The 16,194-nt window shown below is 65.9% G+C and overlaps 1 protein-coding gene across 1 annotated transcript in view; it reads right to left on the bottom strand.

Moving 5' to 3' along the window:
- The window catches only part of KDM4B (lysine demethylase 4B), a 130,603-nt gene that overhangs the window by 19,477 nt on the left and 94,932 nt on the right, over window positions 1-16,194 (bottom strand). The window contains 3 exon segments of the mRNA XM_030292681.1: window positions 4,188-4,387; window positions 4,772-4,873; window positions 12,955-13,151. Of these exon segments, the coding sequence (XP_030148541.1) occupies window positions 4,188-4,387; window positions 4,772-4,873; window positions 12,955-13,151 (499 nt within the window).

Raw genomic sequence — 16,194 nt, 5'->3', positions numbered from 1 at the left:
CGGGAGGAGGGACAGCTCGATGGTGGGACGGGCGCTGCCCCCGCTGTGAGAAGGCACAGCGGCCATTCGAACTAGCCACAGGCGGGGCGAGCTCCCCTGAGATGACCATGACCCTCCGGGAGGAGGGAGCCCCTGATGGCCCGGCCAACCGGGGCGGACACGGGCTGCCTTCCTACCTCGCTCGTGCTCGGGACCCCCGGGTCCAGGCCCCACGGGGCAAGGCTCTTCCTGCACCGCCTGTCCCGGCCCCTCCCAGCCCTGAGGAGGCTTCCTCCCGGGGACACTGAGTCCCGCCCGTCCTGCGTGCGCAGGGCCCCCTCCTCTCCTGCCCTCCGCCTCCCCCGGGACGCGGTGTGTGAGTGACAGCGTTCACTGTTCTCCCTCCGCAAACCCAAAGCAAAATGCCCCACTGCTGGCGAACAGCACGATCCCCAGCACTTACGGCTCGTGGGGACGTTAAGCTTGGATGTTAAAGGAAGTCTGGAAAGCACTTTAAGATCTTCCACTCGTTCCGACGACGTGCGTTTGCCATCACCCCTGACTGTGAGCACTTGTTTATTCAACGCGTTCAGAGTTTTCTGCTCCAAGGGCTCGGGGGACGCCTCACAGGACGCCTCTGACTGAGGCACAGGGCTCTCGGCCGTGGCGGCCACATCCGGCACCCCAGAGGGACGGCTTCCTCTCCAAAGCGGCCACCGCCTACCAGATCCTCCCTCCTCCCGGCCCTGGCAGGGAGCACGGATGGTGCATCTGGAATTGGGAGGCGGGGAGGTGAGCAAACACCACCCCCCCCTTCCTGGGGTCCACGCACCCCGGGAAGCTGGTGGGGTCCCAGGGAAGGAGTGGGGAAGAGGCAGCAAACGCTGGAAGGAGGCTGCACGGCCCTTCTACGTGGCCCCCGGTTGGGCTGGGGGTTCCACGAGTTACCCCCAGAGGACCCCAGAGCCCCTGCTTTAGGCAGCAGCCGTCTCGGAACAGGAAAGCCGGGGAAGAGCCGGAGACTCACGGGGAAAGCGGACTTGACGGGGCATCTCTTGGCATCTCAAGACCGAGGGAGGCCAGGCCCCAGGTGTCACCGGGATGGGACTGGGCAGGAGCGGCCGAGAGCCAGTGAGACCCCAGGCGGTGGGAGTGGGTGGGATACGTAATCCCCAGGTTAGGACAAAGATCTGTCTGAAATTAACTAAATGAAGAAGACAGTCCTTATCCCCTTGCTAAGCAGTTGGGGAAACCGTCTCAAGTCGCAGGTGCGTGAGTGAGTACATCTGTCCCCCGCCAAGGCCCCCCATCCAGCCTCAGGCCAACGGCCCCTCGCGTCTGCTCCGGAGGGAGGAGACGGACCAGCGGACGTGGAGGCAGCTTTGACTCTTCCCAGGAGGCCCCACTGGAACCCTGGTCTCTCCTGACCCTCTGAACTGCTCGGCCAAGGAGCCCCCCATCCAGCCCCAGCTGGACCCGGGAAAGCCATCTCCACTCAGGCAAAAAGCCACTTCAAGCTAAAACCCAGTTCCTTACCACCAAACCCCACAGGCAGCTCGTCCCCACGCACTGGCATCTGGCAGGGTGTCTCTCGTTCAACCCCCGACGGCCCTGACGGTGAGTGAGGACCCAGGACCCAGGCACACCAAGGGGACAGCTGGAGGCAGAGCGAGGGCGGGCCCGGGGCCCCGAATCCCCGCCTCCGTCTCCTCCCACCCACGTGCTCTGCCCAGAACACACCCCGCCCCAGGGCGCAACCCTGGGAGGACGGCCCACACCGCCTGCCCAGGCCCAGACTGCAGAGCGCGGCCCGCCCAGCTGGGGACAGACCACTGACTGCTCCGGCCCTTGCCAGCCCCGCCAGGGACACCCCACCCAGTCTCCCAACTCCTCGGGCGGAACCCCAAACCGGCCGTATTCCTGGCTCCCCTCTCACTCTCCCTGCAGACCCACGGCCCCCAGGGTCAGATGCGAACCCCAGAGTCCAAGTCTGAGAAATCTTCCTCTGCCCAACACGGCCCAGCCTCCGGCCACTGGCCACCGGCCACCTCTCACGGGACGGGTACTCAGTCACGAGCGTTTGTTCGGTCGCAGCGCACGTGTGACAGGGGTGCAGGGCCTAGAGGACCCCCTGCTCGTGATACCCATGTACCCCGGGGGCCCACCGGCAGGGAGCCCCTTGGGGCAGCCAGGTGCTCTGTTTCCCCGCTGGCTTCAGGCTCGCTTTCTTCCCGTTATGGGCTAAACCGGCTCCCGCGTTCCCGCTGTGAGGTCCTAGCCCTGGCTGGCCCCGGAACGTCAGAACGCGGCCTTACTTGGAACCGTCACTGCAGATGGTGCGAGATGAGGTGCGTCAGGGGGGACCCTGATCCCACAACACCAGTCTCCTCCAAGAGGGGGAAGCGTGGACAGAGACGCGCCCACAGAGACAGAGACGGGGAGAAGGGCAGGAGGACCAGAAGGCGGCGGCCACCGGCCACGGGGCGGGGCCCGGAACAGACTCTCCCTCACAGCCTCAGAAGGAGCTGGCTCTGCCCACACCTCGAACTTGGACTTCTGGCTTCCGGGGTGCTTCGTCCCGGCAGCGTCGGCCGGCTCACGTTCTCCGTGCACAACGCGCCATCCGGCTCGGCGTGTTCTCCGAACTTGAATTAAACGGGACGCAGTGGGTGACACCCGAGCGACGTCCGAGACTTGCTCCTGGGGCCAGGAGCGGTGGCCTTCCCTTCTGCCACCTGCACGGCCGAGGGGGTGTCCTCGCTCCCGTCCCGTCCGATCGGGCAGCCTGACCTCTGCCGGCCCCTCTCCCTCCGTCTGTACTTGGGGAGCACCCGGAAACACTGCGGGGACCCTGAAGGGGCCGCGAGAGCCTGCGTGGCATTTGGAGGAAACCGTGTCGTCGCATCGGGGAGCTCTCCGGACGCACGTCGCTGCGGTCACGTGGAGGTTCTTCTGGTTTTTTAAGCAGTCTCTGACTTTTCGGTAAAGGTCTCGTATTTGCCGCTAGGTTTCCTCCAAGGAGCCAACGCGAGGTGGCTGCTGTCATCCCAAGCAGCGTCTTCTGGAGAATCACCTCTCTCCGGCTCACCCGAAGCCTGGCCAGCCCTACGGCTCAGCCGCCGACCCGCTTCTGTGCGGGCGACCGTGCCCACACCGACAGCGGCGAAGTCGTCCTCCTCTCTAGTCGGGACGCCTGTCCTCGCCCCGCCCCGCCCCGCCCTTCTGGGCCGTCTAGACCCCCCCCCGCCCCCCGCCTTGACCATGAACCTCGAAAGCTGTGCCAGGATGTGTGAGATGCTCCAGCATGGCCTCACTGGACAAACTCCAGTCACACAGGTGCTCTCCAACCGGAGCCCTGACCACCAGCCTGTGTGCGCACGGGGGGTGCGGGGCTGCCGTGGCCTGTCTGCCGAGCGGCCCCTCGTCCAGGCCCCAGGCTGCGCCCCAGGGCAGCCCCCTTGGATGTCACGTCATCTCTGACACGAGCCACGCGGCATCCCGGCGAGCGTACGAGACGGGCCGAACGGCCAGCCACCAGGAGGGACACCGCCTGTCCGAGGTGTGCCCCCCCCCCCACCCAGGGGGGTCCGCCATCCAGCCCGGCCCGGCCCTTCCTTTGTACCCAGGGAGCACCTGCGATGGGCGCACAGGTGGGCAGTGAAAGCCGTCAGCAGGCGAACGGAAACGGCCACAAAGCAGCAGCACTGACCACAGCGGGGTGGGGGACCTTTAAAGCGCTCACATGTCACCACTCCACGCCGAAAGGGCCTCAGACGGTGTACGGGGCACGTTTCTGGGACCCCTCCCGAGCACAGCCCCGGGTGCACCCTCACGTCGGAAGCCAGCCGGCCGGGCGAGGGTCCGAACCTGCTGCGCACACGCACGCGTGTCTGGCCGCAAACAGCAAGCTGCCCTCTGACTTGAGGGACAGAGAACACGTCCGTCACGGGCCGAGTGCCTGTGTCCCCCCGGCTGGTGCCCAGGGACGGCATCCGGAGGTGCTGGGGTGATGAGGTCGGGCCCTCGCAAATCGAACCGAGGCTGGAGAGCCCCCCTGAGTGTACGTTTCTGTGAGACCCCCCCCCCTCCCGCCACTGCTGCCTGGGCAACTGAAACGGACCCTCCAGAGCAGGGACTCTGCAGGCACAGCGGATGCTGGCTTTTCCACCAGCCGAGGCTCAGGAAGGAGACCCTCGGCTACAACTGACCTTCTGCGGCCTCGGCCTCCCGGCCCTGCGGTGGCGTCGGCTGGGGCTCCTCCTCTTCCTCCTCGGGGTCGGCCTCCTGTGAGGTCTCCTCCTTCAAGCTGCCAGCCTCCTCCAGGAGGGCGGCCCCGGCGGCCCCCTCCCCTGGGGACTTGGGGTCTTCCGGCTTGGGCTTCTTGGGCTGGCTCCGTTTCCGGTGGGACCTGGGGAGGGACAGTCATCAGCCAGAAGGCCAAGTGACAGGGAGGAGCCCCGTCTGAGCTGCCCCACCACCCAGCTGGCAGAATGGAGCCCCGGACGGCATCCCAGGGGCCGTCACGGGGCCAGCAGAGCTGGCTCAGGGGCAGGTGGGGGGACAGGCCCGGGGGGCCGTGTGGGGCAGAGCGGGTGCTGATGACGGGAAGGGGGGGTGGTGGGGGGCCGGGGCAGGGGAGGTGGAGGGGGACAGGCCTGGGGACCACGTGGGGCGGAGCGGGTGCTGATGACCGGGAGGGGGGATGGCGGGGGCTGGGGCAGAGCCGCTGTGAGGGGGGGCGGAGGCAGGGTGGCGGGTGGAGATGCCTGCACACAGGGACAGGTGCACTTACGGCGGCCCCGGCCTCCTGGTCTGCTCTTTCTTCCTTTCTAGACTGGCCTTTCTGTCCTCCTCAGTCTTTCTCCAGTGTCTGTTTTCTTTCAGACTAATTTGTCTAGAACGTAAACGTCAGGGAGTTTTTCTCTAGCACCTGTGCTGACTCCCCGGACGCCTCATCTAAGGGCCTGGCTTCGGGCACCAGCCGTCCCCGTCCCCCTGCTCTGTGTCCCTCACTTGAAGGAGCTGCAGAGGCCCCTGCTCGCCTGTCCCCAGCCGGCCTCCGGGGCAGGGCCCAGCCTCGCTCGGGGACGCAGCTCTCTGGGGGCGGCCCTCGGCCCCGAGTGAGAAGTCGCCTGAGGCTTAGCTCTGGCTTCTCAGTGCAAACCAGACAGAATCGGTTATAAAGGAAAAGAAGACCGTGACCAGGGTGGGTGGGCCACCACGTCAGAGGCCAGGGCCTCCCTGTCCGGCTCTGGGGACTTTGCAAGGAGGGGAGGGAAGTGGCTTTTAGGCTGACACCAAGGTGTGTGACGGGCCCAGGAGCAGAGGCAGAGGCTGGGGCGTGGAGGAGCCCACGCTGGGCGGGTCACCGGCATCCTGCAGGGGTTGAGGGGACGGCCCTACGGGGTCTCAGACTCAAGGCCTCATCGCCTCCGAGCCTTTCTTCCCCCTCAGTGTCCGCAATGCCGACGGGAAGCTATGGCTGCGGCTTCCCGTCCCCCAGGGGCTCTCGGTCTGGCCCCAGTGAGGTCGGTTTGGACACGGGGTCCTATTGGGGGGGGGGGTCCCTGTAGCGGTCACACCTCCAAGGATCAAGAGGTCACCCAGCAAAGCAGGGCTACCTGACTGGGGCCGGGAGGGGGCCTGGGGAAGCCTTGAGGGCTCCCGATGCCAGGATCCCCACCTCCCACCCAGGGGGTGCCCACCACCGCCCTGCTGTCCCAGGACACGGGCTCCTGACAGCTGCCTCGCCACCTCGCCCCGCGCCTGCGGCCGGGGGGGGGGGCCTCTCCTGACTGTCCCCTAATGCTGACTGCCCTGGTCCTTCCCACTGCTCGGCTGCCTCGCTCGAGAGCCCCAGGCGATGCCAGGCTGACAGGCCCCGGGTGATGTTCGCACGTGAGCCACTCCGATGACCAAAGGCGGGGAGCAGGGAGCATTCCGGGGGAGGGAGCGTCATGGCGGAGGCATGGCATCACACACATCATGGCGTGCACGGGGCGCTGCGGGGGGTGCGGGGTGGGGTGGGCGGGAGGACACGCGGGCAAGGAGCCAGGCAGGAGGGGGCGCGGGAGCCAGGGGGCCGGGGGCGGGGGGGAGAACGCACTCTACCACCACAGAGCCCCTGGGACCTTCGGGCGGAGCGACTCTGGGAGAGGCGGGCCCAAGCCCCGGGACAGCAGCACGGCCCAGCTGGCTCTTGTCACCAGCTGCCACCGGAGGAGGGGCTTCTCTCCAGGCCTGAGGACGCCGCAGGGCAGGGGGCCCACAGGCGAACCCCCACGCTGGCCCCAGGCAGCAGCCAGCAGGAGGGTGTCAACTCACCTGGCCTCGGTTTCCTGCAGCTGCCTGGCTCCTCGGCTCCCCTCCTACCCACCCCCCACCGGACCCCGGAACCAGAGGCCACTCCCGATGCCGCCGGCCACTCCCAGGGCGGACCGGGGGGTGGGGGGGGGTGGTCCTGTCTGTGCCAGGGAGCCTAGACCTTCCTGGGCCCCCAGAGCTTCCTGGACTCAGAGCCCTGGGCGCCCCCAGCCCCCCAAGCACCACTGGGCCTTGGCTAGTGTGGAGACCCCCAGGACGGGTGGCACCAGGCAGACGGGCAGAGGCAGAAGGCCACCCTCTGCGGCGGACTAGGAAAAGCGAGCTGAAGGTCAGCGTGCAAAGACAGCCCCGCTTTGTGAAAACGTCAGCTGGGAGAACTGGTGGCAGCCGGGCGGAGCCACCGGGCACTTCCGAGTCACGCAGTGCGGCCGTCGCAGCGCCCCCCGGGCCAGATCCCCAGATGGGCCGCCTTCCCTGCTTCTAGTGGTTTCTCCCCTACCGCTGCCCGCACGGCCACGCTGCCTGCCAGCAGTCACGCGGGGTGTGGCCATCCTGCCGCCATGTGCCACGTGGTGGAAAGCCTTCCTTCCGTCTTTCTGACTCTGTAGACGGCGTCCATCCACGAGCGACGCAGCTGCCTGCCGTGTATTCTTTGCTCGCCCCTCCTAGAGTCGGTCATCGGCCCGTCTCAGATGCTCGGCTTTCCAGGCGACCCCCAAGCTCCTGGTGTGGCCTCTGACGCGGGGTGTCCCACACTCCTCGGTGACACCTGGGGGCCTGTCCCCTTGAGACTGCCTGGGTGGGATCCAGGTCCCTCGATCTGACGAGCTTCTTGGTTGATGCCCTCGTTTCGTTGGAGTGTATCCTCCAGGAGCTTCCTCAGTAAGGAAGGGAAATTGAGGCTTTAGAGACCTAGAAAGATCTTTATCCCCTCGCATACTGAGTAGGTAATTTTGCTAGGTTTTGTTTTGTTTTGTTTTGTTTTTTGAGAGAAAGCGCGAGTAGGGGAGGGGCAGAGAGAGAATCCCAAGCAGGCTCCTCGCTGGCAGCGCAGCGCCCGACGTGGGGCTTGAACTCACGAACCGCGACATCAGGACCTGGGCCGATATCAAGAGTTGGACACTCAACCCACCGAGCCACCCGGGCGCCCCGGCTGGGTACGTACTTTCCGGTTGGAAATTGCTTCCCTTCCGATTTCTGAAGGCCTTGTTCCTTCGTGTGTTGGCTCATAGCATCATGGGTGCAAAGTCCAATGTCTTTAGGTCTCTTGTTCTTTACGTGGGCCTGGCTGTTCCTTCCAGAAGCTTCTGGGATCTTCTCTTTACCCAGAGCTGTGAAGCTGCATAGTGACGTGTGCACAGTGTGGGTCATTCTCGTCCTCTTTGCCCGACTTGGAACTCTGCGAACGCAACGCTTGGGTGCCAGGCAATGTTCTTTTCTCTCTGCCCAAAGCTCCTGGCAGAGGCCGGAGCTGCTCAGGGAGCCTCTGCTGTCCGAAGCCCCCTGTCCTCTGCTCGACCCCTCGGCTCCGGGAGACTCCTCAAGCCGACTCCCGGCTCACCTCTCCGTCCGCCCGCCTGGAGCCAGGTCTTCCTGAGCTGCGGGCTCCTCCTTGCCTGCAGTCGCGCCCGGGAGGGTCAGGTGGCTGGCGGCTCACCGCTCTTGTCTCTCACTGGAGAGGCCGACTCGCACTCCACCTTCTGCCGAATCTCAACCCGAGCCCCGCGACGCCTCGCACTCGGCCTCCAGCCCACCGGAGTCCCCGGCGTCTCTCCCCGGCCTTTCCAGAGAGCGCCACGAAGGCGGGCCCGCTTGCCCACCCTTTCCTTCCTGCCAAAGTCTGTGGGCACTGCTCAGCAGCCGCCCTCCCTCTGCCGCTCTCGGCCACTCCTCTGGGCTCCCGGCGGTGGTTTCAGGAGAGGGTGGAGGAGGACACGAATTTACCGGCCAGGCCCGACTGGGCGTCCCTGACGTGGGTTCCTACGAACTGATTACTGGGGCCGAGTTCAAATACCTACACTAATATTTTCAATACGGAAGCAGGTTCTTGGGATCGCTGATGGCAGGAGAGGCGGGGTGGGGGGCTCCTCTTGGACCCCCGCCCGTGCAGCAGGCCGGGGGAAGGGCTCCTGGTCTGGTCAACAGAGGGGCCCAGAGCACCCAAGGCGCCAGCTCTCACAGGACCGGCCGCCGCCCAGGGTCTCTACCTCCACAGAGGACCCTCAGGCCACGGCAAGGCCCCCGGGGCCAGCACGGCTGCTGCGTCTGGGCACAGGGGGCTGCGAGCTCTGTGCCCAAGGTCCTTCTCCCCACCGCCTGGCCCCAAGACACTCTCCCCCTTTCCCTCCAGCACTCCGCGCCCCCAGAGACAGGCAGGCCTGCGGCACCTAAAGGATCTCACCTTCAAGAAACTAACCGCGCTGTGGGGAAGGTGCATATCACACGCCTCCCGGAACGCATGGTTGGTGCAGAGCGCTTCTGGAAGCACTCGTCAGAAGTAACAAGGGGCCGAGAGGAAAAGGCAGCGTGTGCACCCGCAGGGGGACCGCTCGTTCGGAACGGGAGGAGGAAGAACACGGAGACGCCGGCCTGGGCTCAGCGCCAGGCTCCACGGGGGCCTGAGGCGCCCGGGCAAGGGTCCTCCCGGTGCTCAGGGACCGGGGGAGGGGGCCTTCCAGCAAGGAGTAGGGAGGTCACGGTTCGTGGCGGGGTGAACTCACACGACCAGAGTTTGGCGTGGAAGATTAACCCACAGGAGGGCGACAAGAGAGGCCCACATCACTCTCCCGGAGAGGCCAACACCTGGCTTCTGCCCGGAGACGACATCTGGGGTGCGGTGTGGGGGTGCTACCCGGAAGGCCGAAGCCCTAGGGGGCGGCGGCCCGGCTGAGCCGGTCTGAGCAAGGACCGCGTGGGCACTCGCGGGATGGAGGGGGCAGCGGGCAGGAGAGGGGCCCCAGATGGTGTCTGGGGGCACCTGTGGTTGTCACAACCGGGGGTGCTGCTGGGTCGGGGGTGCTCCTTAACCTCAGGATGTGTCCTCCCCAGAGACTGACCTGGCCCCCAGAGTCCCCAGTGTTAAGGAGAGGGGCTCCGGTGTGAGGACAGGGCTGGCATCGCCCCTGGCTTGGGCCGGAGGGTGTTCAGGGGGTGCCATCCCAGCCGGGGCTCAGGGGGGCCGGCACAGCTGGTCGGGGCAGGGCACCAGTGGCCGGGATAGAGTCACACGGGACTCTAAGTGTCACTGAACTCGGGCCGAGCACAGCGGCGTCCAGCTTGGCCTTGGGTCCCCAGTCAGCCTTTCTGGAGAACAGCCCCCTCAACCCGTGACTTTGAAGAAAGAGAAGGGAATCAGCTGTGTTTTCCATGTTTAAAGGCTTTAAAGACAGCTATATCCTTGGGATCACGACTGATCTGTTACTCAGTCTCCCTGCAGGAGTAAAACAGCTCCCCCGGTCCGGTCGGCAGCGAGGAAGGGAGAGGCGCAAGGCAGGAACACTCCAGAAAGGAACAGTGTGGGCACGACACGACACGGGGGCCGACAAGGGGGCCAGGAGGGTGAGGCGGCGGCCGAGGCAGCGGGGCTGCAGGGCGCTTCCTCTGGCACGGAAGGTTCTGGGCTGGCAGCCCGTGGTCCCTCGTCCCAGGCAGGCTCTTCCGACAGCCTCTGATGCCACTGCGTTCCTGGCCGCGCTGCCTCTTTGCCGGCAATCCGCTCTGTTGACCAATTAGCCGGAGCCACAATCAATCAGCCATTATGCAAATGCGCGTCTGGCCTGGGGGGCGGCCTCAGCCAGGAGCTGCTCTTGGCAAAGAACGCAGAGAGTGGGGAGAGGCTGACGCAGGAAATCAAAAGGACGGACGACAAAAGAAATCGGAAAAGGGAGACTCACCTTCACAAGGGCTGTCAGGAGCTGCCGGAACATTCTCAGAGAGAGGGGCCCCGGGGTGGGGGAGACACGCAGGGAGGCTGAGTCTGCCCAAGATTCGCGGTTTCACAGACGGACACGTGGACACAAGGACAGCCCGGTCGGGGGCAGGTTGTGGACCGGCACGGCCACCCGGCCAGGATGGTTTTCCCCAGAAATAGTTCCCAGGACGTCCCCACAGTGTGTGGGAGTGCCAGCGACGGGGCTCCCCCAAGGAAGGATGTGGCCCAGCCTCCCAAGCCCTCAGCGGCCAGGCCCCAGGGAGACACAGTCCGCTGCCAGCCAGGTCAAGATCAAGCCAGAAGGGACCAAGTGGCTGCACTGGAAAAGCCTTGCTCGAGGCACAGATCCGCCAGCCTCCTAGTTTGGTGCCGCTGAGGGTGAAGGAAGTTCAGAGCACAGTGATATGATACTTTGTGGCAGGTGAAAATGATACGAAATTCCAACCTCAGCGTCCGTCGATAAAGCTTTCCCCGGACACACCAGGCTCGCTTGTGTATCGAGTGTCTATCGTCTACAGCGGCTTTCGTGGAGTCGAGTGGCCCCGAGAGACCGGCGGGCCCTTCACCGCGAGGTCCCGGCTCACAGCCGGGGCCCAGCAAGCATTTGCTGACTGGTCCGCGGGCACCAAGAAGGAATCCGGCGGAAGGCTGTGAGCACTCAGACCCGGGGAGCCCGGGTGCTCCCACAGAAAGCAAACGGACCGACGTTCTGGGCACCAGGCCGCTGCCGGGCCCTGCGGCTGGCTGTCTCTGGTTCCTGGCACCACGCCGATTTCCACCTCAGCCCAGACCTGCCCCCCGCGCCCCTACGGCCTCGGCGACACACCAGGAGGGCGCTGTCGTCTTGTCCTGTCCTCCCCCACCCGATGCCAGGCAACGGGCCGGGCAGCGACTACCCTGTCCTGGAAGGGTCCACGCGGTAGAGGGGGGCCCTCTGAGCCCAAAAGGGGTGCAAAGAACTCTGCAGTCACTGCTGTCATCGCGAATCCAAACAGCACGTTTTGGCAAGTGCCAGATGAGCACCCACAGACGCAAAAAGCCCAGCCACGCTAGCTGCCGAGAAGGGACACGCGCAGCGCCCATGCGCAGAAGCAGGGCTCTCGCGCCCAGGATTGTCAGGAGAGTGACAGACCGCACGCGTCCTCCCAGAGAGGAAACTGTGCGGCCCAAGGGCCAAAGGCCTGGCCTCCCGGGAGCTGGAGAACGAGGGGTTGGAGGGAACCTGAGACCCTGACCACACTGACGCCACCTGCCCCAAGGCCCATCGCCTGTGTTTGGGGGAAGTGGAGGCCAGAGAAACACCTGGAGAAGAAACAGGAGGAGGGCAAGAGGGGGGTTGGAAGGAAAAGGAAAGGAGGGAGGAGGTGGGGGAGAAAGGGGGAGATGGGGAAGAGGGGGAGAGGAGGGGAGAGGGGAGGGGGGAAGAGGAGGGGAGAGGAGGGAGTGAGGGGAGGGAGGACGGGAGAGGGGAGGGAGGAGGGGAAGAGGAGGAGGGGGGAGGGAAGAGGGGGAGGCGAGGACGAGGGGAGGGGAGGAAGGGAGGAGGGGAGGAGGGAGGGAGGAGGGGAGGAGGGAGGGAGGAGGGGGGAGGGGGGGGAGGGGAGGAAGGGAGGAGGGGAGGAGGCGGGGAGGAGGGGAAGAGAGAGGGAGGAGGGGAGGAGGCGGGGAGGAGGGGAAGAGAGAGGGAGGAGGGGAGGAGGCGGGGAGGAGGGGAGGAGGGAGGAGGGGAAGAGAGAGGGAGGAGGGGAGGAGGGAGGGAGGAGGGGAGAAGGAGGGGAGGAGGGAGGGAGGAGGGGAGGAGGCGGGGAGGAGGGGAGGAGGCGGGGAGGGGGGGAGGAGGGAGGGAGGAGGGGAGGAGGGAGGGAGGAGGGAGGGAGGAGGGGGGGGGAGGGAGGGAGGGGGGGGGGGGAGAGAGGAAGGAGGGGGGGAAGAGAGAGAGGGGGGAGGGGGATGGCGGGGCGGGCGCTTGGGGATGACGAGGAGGGAGGGAGGAGGGGGGAGGGAGGGAGGAGGGGGGAGGGGAGGGGAGGAAGGGAGGGAGGGAGGAGGGGAGGAGGGAGGGAGGAGGGGGGAGAAGGGAGGGAGGAGGGGAAGAGGGAGGGAGGAGGGGAGGAGGGAGGGAGGAGGGGAGGAGGGAGGGAGGAGGCGGGGAGGAGGGGAGGGAGGATGGGAGAGGGAGGAGGGAGGGAAGAGGAGGAGGAGGAGGGAAGAGGGGAGGCGAGGAAGAGGGGAGGGGGGGAAGGGAGGAGGGGGAGGGGAGGAAGGGAGGAGGGAGAAGGGAGGGAGGAGGGGAGGAGGGAGGAGAGAGGGAGGAGGGGAGGCGGGGAGGAGGCGGGGAGGAGGGGAAGAGAGAGGGAGGAGGGGAGGAGGCGGGGAGGAGGGGAAAAGAGAGGGAGGAGGGGAGGAGGGAGGGAGGAGGGGGAGGAGGGAGGGAGGAGGGGGGAGGAGAGAGGGAGGAGGGGGGGAGGAGGGGAGGAGGGAGGGAGGAGGGGAGGAGGGAGGGAGGAGGGGAGGAGGCGAGGAGGAGGGAGGGAGGGAGGGAGGAGGGAGGGAGGACGGGGGAGGGGAGGGGAAGGGAGGAAGGGAGGGAGGGAGGAGGGGAGGAGGGAGGTCAGGGACAGCCTGCGGCCAGCAGCCCGGTAAAGAGTGAGAGTGGGAGTCACTTACGGTCATCACCAGAGCCAGGCAGGTGCAGCGGCTCGGGCCGCCGGGTGACTCACCTGCGCAGGAGCTTGGCCTTGAGTGAGGCCCGGGAGGCGCTCCAGGTGCTCAGCTCGGGGCTGCTCAGGGCTGTGGGCCGGGTGTGGTCCAGCACCGTGAGGTCCTTGCCTTGCTTCCACAGCTCGTACCGCTCCGGCTGCAGGATGCGCACGAAGACGTCCATGGAGATCTTGACCATGTCCTTCCGGCACGTGCACTGTTGGGGGGCGGGGAGGGGAGACCCGCTGAGCCCGTGGCCAGCGAGCTGAACAAAGGCGGGGTGACAACGGCCTGGGCCCTCTCCTCTCTGGAACTGCTACCTTCAGACACAAAACGGTACCTTCCTGTCCCGGGCGGAAGCCGTGCCCTCCAGTGCGAGCCCCTGGCCCGCCCCCGTGGGGTCACAGCCACCGCCCAGCACATGGTCCAGGGACAGGACAGCAGACCCTTTGTGGGGGCCTCGGGGTCAGCAGGCGTAGAGACGCAGCTAAGGAGCCCGAGGCCACGGGGGTCCACTTTCCGGCCGCCCAGGTGTCGGCTTTAAGCAAAATCTCCCTCCTGTCGGACACACGAGCCCCCAAGTGGGTAAAAATGCACAGGAAATGCTTCCTGACAGCAGCAACTCCAAAGGTAAGGAGGAAGAGGGAAGAGCTGTCAGCCCCAAAAGGCCGAGAGCGAAAAAGGAAACGCAAGTGGTTCCGAGCAGGTACAGGGTGCCCAAGGACGCACACAGGCCGGTCCCGATCCCTGCCTCGTGGGTTCGGGGAGAGGAAGCCAGGACCCGGAGGCTCAGCAGCCGGCCCCCGGGGGGCGAGAACTCGGACACAGAGCACCGGCTGACGAAGGGGGCTGGCACGGTGTGCCGGGCGGCCTGGAGGAACGCTGCCTGGGCCGGAGGGTCCTTTGTGTCTGGGAGCTTCGAGCGCTGGGGCAAACGAGTGTGGCAAAGACAGGCTGAAATGGCGTCCCTTTTGCCCCCTCGTCTGCTGTCTAGACCCGTCCCTCTTGGGCCCTGAACGACTCCCACGGGCCACAAATGTTCCTGGAGCCTCTCTCTCCTCCAGGTCACAGCATAAGCCCCGGGGCTGGGCACCGCGCGGGAGGCACGCAGGTGTCCCGGGGACACTTAACACCTCGGGGAGTCATTGGCCAGAAAAGCCAGCCGAAGATTCTGGAAGCTGGGCTCTGCCCAGTGAGCCAATGACCCTCCTCAGTCAGCAGAGGAGGAACCCAGGCAGCCCTGGTCTCCTACTTACCTGCGGGATGAGACCGAGATGGGGCTGGAAAATCATCCTACTGCCACAAGGGAGAGAAACGGAGGGGACACTGGCCTAGGGCAGAGCTGGCAGAGGGCCAGGCAGTGAGCATCTTCAGCTTTGTGGACTGCCCCGTCTCCGCCACAACCTCTCAACTCTGCTGCTGGAGCTCAGGAGCATCACAGATGAGCACGTAAGTGAACAGAGGTGGCTTCACACCAATAAAACTTGATTTAGGAAAACAGGCGAAGGGCCGGGTGTGGCACAGGCCCTGGTGTGCGGCCCGCTGGTCTAGACTCTGGAAGATGAACCAGCCCCCGCAGCAGGCAGCCTAGGGCACCTCGGGGGGAGTGGGGGGGGGGACGTGACCCTGGGGTGCTGCACTTGCAGCCACCCTCCGGGGACATACGTGCCCAGGGACACCTGCACGTCCACCGCAGCCCCTGTGGCTCGGACTCTGAACTCCTGCCCCTTTCTGCCTCCCTGTCAAATGAACGGGCTTAGGAGAAGCCCGTTTCCGAAACCGTGGCTTAAAACCTATTTCCATTTTAAACACACATCTCGCCCTCCCTTTACAACCGTGTCGCCATCACCGCCGCTTTCTCAACGGAAACGACGGTGAGAAGGAAGAGAGCTAACTGCCTCCCCTTCCAAGGGTCCTCGATCTGCCCCGGAAGCAGGGAATGTGGAGGACCCCCGATCTGAGGCGGGCGCCGTGGGGCTGGAGGAGGGGCTTCGGGAAACTTCCAGAGGAATCTCCTGCGGACCCAGGCCCCACCCCCCACTCCTCCCGGGGCTGGAACCGGGAGCTCGGACTCGGGGACAGCGATAACCTCGCCACGCTGAGCAGGAGGGACCATTTGTGGACAAGCGATTCCCAGCAAACGCAATTCATTTAATGAAAAATTGTGCAGGAGAGAAGGGCTGGCGGTATAATTTGGCTTCACAGTGGCGGGAGCACAGATGGTGCCCGTGTTTCAGATTCCTGGCCCGGCCGCAGCCTCCCCAGAGTCACCATCAACAGCAGCTTAAGGGATTTGTATCGAGTGGCTTTGCAATCGCTTCTCCTTAAGTAATTAGAAAAAGCACCTGTGTGCAGCACGGAGGGGGACACGCGGATGTGCTCCACGGAGCACTGCCTGGCGGCCTGGAGTCCGGCCCGCTTCTGGCCACGGTGGGGCTGGTCACCGGCGGGGGCGGAGAGCGGAGCAGACGGGCATCCGGGGAGCAAGCAGCGGGACCCAGGGAGGGGATGACAGCCGCTGGGATTCAGGACACGGCCACGTCACCTCCACGGCGGAACAGCCGGGCTCGGGGGCAGGTGCCACGGACCCACGGGCTCCCGTCGGCCCACCACACAGGGAGACAAGGCTGCTGAGGCCAACGAAGGGACCTCAGCTCTTCCTCACAAGCGACTTCCTGGGGCTGAACGTGCCAGCCCCCCAACGGCCCCCGTGGGACCATCACACACCGCTGTTTCGCTGTGGCCAGCGGGGAGCACGCGCAGAGGCTCGGCGTTGCCGGGGTGACCCGGGAGGGGGCTGGGGCAGGAGCTTCGGGCAGCCTCTGAGCAGGGCCCGGGGCGGGAGGCCCGGAGCAAACGGCCCTATTCGTTTTCGTTCTCCCCCTCCGGCCCCCATCCCTCCCCCAAACCCTCTGGGACACGCGTTTTCAAGGATCTGCTGGAGTCACTCAAGCAGACGGTCTCTGCTGCTCTCGCATCAGCTCCCCAAGTTAGCGGCCCCCCGTCGGCGCCGGCGACAGAGAGAGCGTGCTTGCTGTCACACGGCTGTCACGGGCTGGCCGTGTCGTTAGTTTCCGATGAGAAATGGGGCGCCGATGCGGGGGAGGAGGTCTGAGGGGCCCCCTCCGGGTCCGAGCCCCCCGCCCCAGGGCCTCCCGTACCACGGTCAGGGCCCACAGCCCGCAGCCCCCAGAACCGGGCGTGGAGGGGCTCTGCGCGGAGCGGGGCTCAGTCACTAGCACGCTGAGTGGCACCTGTCC

This window comes from Lynx canadensis, chromosome A2 (genome assembly GCF_007474595.2).
Source record: "Lynx canadensis isolate LIC74 chromosome A2, mLynCan4.pri.v2, whole genome shotgun sequence".
NCBI classification, from domain to species: domain Eukaryota; kingdom Metazoa; phylum Chordata; class Mammalia; order Carnivora; family Felidae; genus Lynx; species Lynx canadensis.
Note: the sequence above shows the minus strand (reverse complement) of the source record. Positions and strands in the feature narration are given on the sequence as shown.